Genomic DNA, 5,696 nt, shown 5'->3' on the forward strand with positions numbered 1-5,696 from the left:
TGTTCTTATTGCAGGGCCTCCCAGGTGGTTCGAGAAGGCATCTGAAAGACGAACGGGTCGGACGATCGGGTACAGGATCAGAGGGACGGTTCGGTCTCGGGCTCTAACACCAAAACATTTGGCGCCCACCGTGGGGCCCAAAATCGTGATTTACCCAGAAACGAACACAATGGCTGAGCAGCTGCAATTACAGGTTCTGCAGGAGATGCAGGAGATGAGGGCAGAGATAGCGGCTCTGCGGGTAGAGCGGGAGAACGCAGTGGTAGGAGCCTCGGTGCAGTCGGTGAATGTGCAGACAGTCCACTCGGGAGATGAGGAGGTCAGTCGGCGGCCTTCGGTGGAGGAAGTGGGAGAAGCCGTGGGAGGAGCAATGGTGGGAGGAGGTCGAGGAAGAGGGACTGGCCGAGGGGAGGGGCCAGCAGGGAGAGGGGTCGGTCGGGGGGCTGAACCGAGCGGCAGGGGAGTCGGAGGGAGAGAAGGGTTGAACGGGAGAGGGAGAGGGAGAGACGGCCAAGGAAGGGGAAGGGGCCGAGGTGAGGAAAACATAGGGCGTGACCAGGACAATCCGGAGGGGCGCAGGGAGCCTGCGTGGCAGAATCCGCAGTTTGAAGAGATTTGGGAGGAGGGAGACCAGTTCGACCAGGCCGAGGGGTTGCATCCATTCACTCAGAATGTTATGGGGGCAGTGATGCCGGAGAATAAGGTTTTCCCTTGGGTCGAGAAGTACGGGGGCACGTCAGACCTAGTGAAACATCTGAGGTCGTTCGTGGATGCCATGGCAGTCTATTCATCCAATGAGTTGGTCTGGTGCANGNTATTTTCTCTATCTTTGAAGGATGAGGCTTTGGATTGGTTTCACTCATTGCCGCCTCGCAGCATTGACGGGTTCGTTACCCTGAGGCAGCTGTTCAGCCAGNAGTATGCCTCTAACCGTTCGCGAGGTTTGACTTACACCGCCCTTGTCAGGATGAAACAAGGGCGGGAAGAATCACTGAAGGGGTTTATGGAGCGCTTCAACCGAACCGCTCGGCAGGTGCGGAATGTGGACCAACGGCTGATTGTAAGCGCACTCACGACAGCACTTAGGCCCGGCCCTTTCGTGGATTATCTATATGAGGAAGAGCCCCAATCTATGGGTGAGCTGCAGAATAAGCTGGCCGGGTTTATACGAATAGAGGAGGGGAGGTCGTATCGCAGTGATCAGGGGGAAGAAGGAGGAACGAGGGAGAGATCGGGTCAAAGGGAACGAAGGGGAGAGAAACGACCGGTCGGCGGGGAGCATAGGGTGACAGTGAAGAGGGGGGCGGAGATACAAAGAGCGCAACAGTATTTCCATCACACTCCGTTGAGTGCCCCGAGGGTGAGAGTCTTGGAAGAAGCCTTAAGGGCCAACTTGTTGACGGTGGCGCGGTCCCCAACCCCTCGGGGAGCGGACGAGAGTAAGCATTGCCGTTATCATCAGAACATGGGACATTCCACAGAGGATTGCATGGCGCTGAGGGACAAGTTAGAGAGTTTGGTACAGGCCGGCCACTTGAGGGAGTTTGTTCGGAGGGAGAATCCTAACCCAAGAGGGGCCACGGGAAGACACCGGGGTCAATTACCGGTCGGTGAGAGGGCTCAGCCGACCATTGAACGGACGGAGGGAGAGGGAAACGGAGATAGGCCTCTGAAGGGAGTAATAAACACCATTTCGGGCGGATTTGCCGGAGGAGGGGTGTCCTCGGCCGCCCGAAAGCGACATCTGAGAAGCCTGAACAGCGTGAACAAGGTGGGGATCGGCAGAAGAACCATGCCGACCATAACATTCTCGGATGAGGATTTCCATGCGCCGGACCCGGACCAAGACGACCCCATGGTTATAACGGCCATCATCGCTCGGTACAGTGTGGGAAAGGTGCTGGTCGATCAGGGGAGCTCGGCCAATATCCTATACTGGAAGACCTTCCAGCAAATGGAGATACCGGACGAGTCCATCATGCCGTTTAACGAGCAGATCCTGGGGTTCGCCGGAGAACGGGTTGACACCAGGGGGTACGTGGATTTAAAGGTGAGCTTAGGGGCGGAAATGAGGGCGAAGGAGCTAAGAGTGCGCTTCCTCCTGGTAGAGGCGGACACTTCTTACAATGTGTTGTTGGGGCGGCCATGTCTCAACGCGTTTGGAGCAATAGTGTCTACCCCGCACTTAGCTATGAAGTATCCGGCGGACGATGGCACAATCCGTACGGTCCGAGCCGATCAGAGGGTAGCTAGGGAGTGTTATGCTGCGGGGTTAAGAGTGCAACCCCCGAGGCATAGGGTATGCGAGACCCGAGCAGTTATATCGGCAGCAGAGTTGGACTCGAGAGAAGACACCACCGACCGGGTGGAACCGATGGGAGATGTCCAGCCATGTCTCCTAGAAAGCGAGGATCGGGTGACAATGGTTGGAAAAGACCTTCAGGAGGATGAGAGACGAAGGTTGGAGGAGGTGCTGGTAGAGAACAAGGACCTATTCGCCTGGACTGCATCGGACATGCCAGGAATTCATCCTGACGTTATTTCGCACAAGTTGTCTGTATTTCGAGATGCCCGCCCGGTATCTCAGAAGAAAAGGAGGTTAGGCATAGACAAGAGAAGGGCAGTAGGGGAGGAGGTGGGGAAGTTAATCGAGGCCGGGTTCATCAGAGAAGTCAAGTATACTACTTGGTTGGCCAACGTAGTCATGGTCAAGAAAGCCAGCGGTAAATGGAGAATGTGCATTGACTTTACCGACCTGAACAAAGCCTGCCCGAAGGATACATACCCCCTGCCGAACATCAACGCGTTAGTGGACGGAGTGTCAGGATATGAGGTGATGAGTTTCCTGGATGCCTATTCGGGATACAATCAGATACCTATGTACCGGCCGGACAGCGACAAAACCGCCTTCATTACTGAGCAAGGAACCTTCTGTTACGAGGTCATGCCTTTCGGACTGAAGAATGCAGGGGCTACGTACCAGAGGCTAATGGACAAGGTTTTCCAAGGACAAATAGGCAGGTGCATGGAAGTGTACGTCGACGATATGGTAGTTAGGAGCCGGTCGGTTGAGGAGCACCTATCGGATTTGAAAGAAGTCATGGGGCAACTTCGAAAGTTCGATATGCGTTTAAACCCTGCTAAGTGTACCTTCGGGGTAAGGGCCGGGAAATTTCTGGGCTACATGTTGACCGCTCGGGGAATCGAAGCAAATCCCGACAAGTGTAAGGCGGTGTTGGAGATGAGAAGTCCCCAAACGGTGAAAGAAGTACAGAGGTTGGTAGGGCGGTTAACGTCCTTGTCACGATTCCTCCCCCACCTGGCTGGTCGGTCAAAGCCGATCGTCCGGGCTATGAAGAAGACCGCACAGGGATGTTGGGACGAGGAGAGTGAGGAGGCTTTCAGGCGTATCAAAGAAGTTCTTACTCAGCCCCCCGTAATGGGCCGGCCGGAGCCTGGTCACGAACTGCAAATATACTTGGCAGTTTCGGAGGGAGCCATTAGCGCAGCCTTGCTACAGGAAGCTCCACAATTCAAACTGGTATATTTCGTTAGCAGAAGCTTGAAGGAGGCAGAGGTAAGATACCAACAGTTGGAGAAGGTGGCCCTATCTCTAGTTTATGCCGCTCGGCGGTTGCGGCCATATTTCCAAGGCTTCCAGGTCGTGGTGCGAACGGACTACCCGATAGCTAAGATCCTGCGAAAACCAGATCTAGCAGGTCGGATGATAGGATGGTCGGTAGAGCTGTCGGAGTTCGGTTTGAAGTACGAGCCGCGGGGTTCGGTGCGAGGTCAACACTTAGCAGATTTTGCTGTTGATCTGCTCCCTGAAGAAGAGGAGTTCTGCTTGAAGCTTTCGGTTGATGGGTCATCTAGCCGAAGAGGAGGTGGAGCGGGGGTGGTCTTAGAAGGACCCTGTGGGATACTGGTGGAGCAATCGTTGATGTTCCAGTTCAAAGTCAGCAACAACCAAGCCGAGTATGAGGCTCTGCTGGCCGGGATGGAGTTGGCCAAGGACCTGGGGGTAGATCGGTTGGAGTGTCAAACAGATTCCCAGTTGGTCGAAGGGCAGATAAATGGGAATTTTCAGGTGAAAGATGACCTCTTGTTGCAGTATTTTCACAAGGCCAAGCAATTGGCCTTGGGCTTCAAGGAGTTCACTTTGCGGCACGTTCCCCGGTCGGAAAACATCAGAGCAGATTTACTTTCAAAGCTGGCCGGCGGAGCCACGAAAGGAGGATTAGCTTCAGTGATCAAATAGGTAATAACCAAGCCGACGATAGAATGCTGCGTCGTCGCTACCGGGCGAGTAATGAATACCTGGAAGGACGACATAGTACAGCTGGTTCGGAAGCAGGATGGGGGGGAAACCTTGAGTGCCGAGGAAACCAAGAAGATTGCTCGGTATTGCCTGATCGGTGATGACCTTTACCGAAGGGGTTATGTTACGCCTCTACTGAAGTGCCTGCTGGAAAGGGAAGCAGAGTATGTAATGAAGGAATTGCATGAGGGGGTATGCGGGAGACATACGAGGGGACGAACGTTACGGGCAAGAGTGTTAAGAGCGGGATTTTTCTGGCCATCGTTAGAAAAGGATTGTATGGCGTTCGTCAAAAAATGCGAAGCCTGCCAAAAGCACGGGAACGTTTTCCATGGGCCGACAGTGGAGTTGCAAGGTATCGTGTCCCCTTGGCCGTTCGCTCAATGGGGAATGGACATTGTCGGACCCCTGCCTACCGGGCGGGCACAGATGAGATTCTTGCTAGTGGCAGTGGACTACTTCACCAAATGGGTAGAGGCTGAACCACTGGTAAAGATTTCTACCGCCCAAGTCCAGAAGTTTGTATGGAAGATCATTTGCCGGTTCGGACTGCCCAAAACAGTCATTACGGATAACGGCCGGCAGTTCATAGATAAGAAATTGAAAGCTTTTTATCGAGAGTGGGGCATAACTCATGTCACCAGTTCGGTTGAGCACCCCTAGACGAACGGCCAAGCAGAGGCAATGAACAAGATAATCATACAAGAGTTAAAGAGAAGGTTGGGCGAGGCAAAAGGGGCTTGGGTCGATGAGTTACCGTCGGTCTTATGGGGGTACCGATGTTCCCCCCATGGTGCAACAGGAGAATCCCCGTTCAACTTAACCTATGGGACGGATGCAATGATGCCGGTTGAGGTGGGCGGGGAAACACTGAGAAGACAGGTGAACGACGCAGGGGCGAATGAAGAAGGCCTGAGGGGAAACCTGGACGTGTTACACGAAAGAAGGGAAACTGCAGCAGTCCGGGCAGAAGCGCTAAAGAGGTTGGTTGCACGAAGATACAACACCAAAGTACGCCCAAGGCTTTTGGTAGAAGGTGATCTTGTCTGGAGGAAGGTCGGGGACGCTCGAAGGGAGAAGATTCATGGAAAGCTGGCGGCCAGTTGGGAGGGGCCATTCAGAATAAGTGAAAGTTTGAATAATGGGGCTTACCGGTTATAGCACCTGGACGGGAAGCCAATTCTGAACACGTGGAATATATCTCATCTTATATTGTACTTCAGTTAAAATTTTTCTTTTTGCCGCAATAAAGCATGTACTCATTGAGTTATAAATTAAATGATGCGAGGCATTTCATTATTGATTGTGACTTCCCGTTCGGCGGATAAGGAGGGGGTAGGAGGGATGCTCCGGCGTTCCTCCCGATCGGTTGGAT

The 5,696-nt window shown here is 53.6% G+C and overlaps 1 protein-coding gene across 1 annotated transcript; it reads left to right on the forward strand.

Moving 5' to 3' along the window:
* The first annotated feature begins 169 nt into the window (after nt 1-169).
* LOC106761915 lies at nt 170-4,261 on the forward strand. The gene has a single exon (XM_014645537.1). It carries the CDS (start codon nt 170-172, stop codon nt 4,259-4,261), a length of 4,092 nt encoding a protein of 1,363 aa, XP_014501023.1.
* The last annotated feature ends 1,435 nt before the right edge of the window (nt 4,262-5,696 follow it).

This window comes from Vigna radiata, chromosome 1 (genome assembly GCF_000741045.1).
Source record: "Vigna radiata var. radiata cultivar VC1973A chromosome 1, Vradiata_ver6, whole genome shotgun sequence".
Lineage (NCBI taxonomy): Eukaryota > Viridiplantae > Streptophyta > Magnoliopsida > Fabales > Fabaceae > Vigna > Vigna radiata.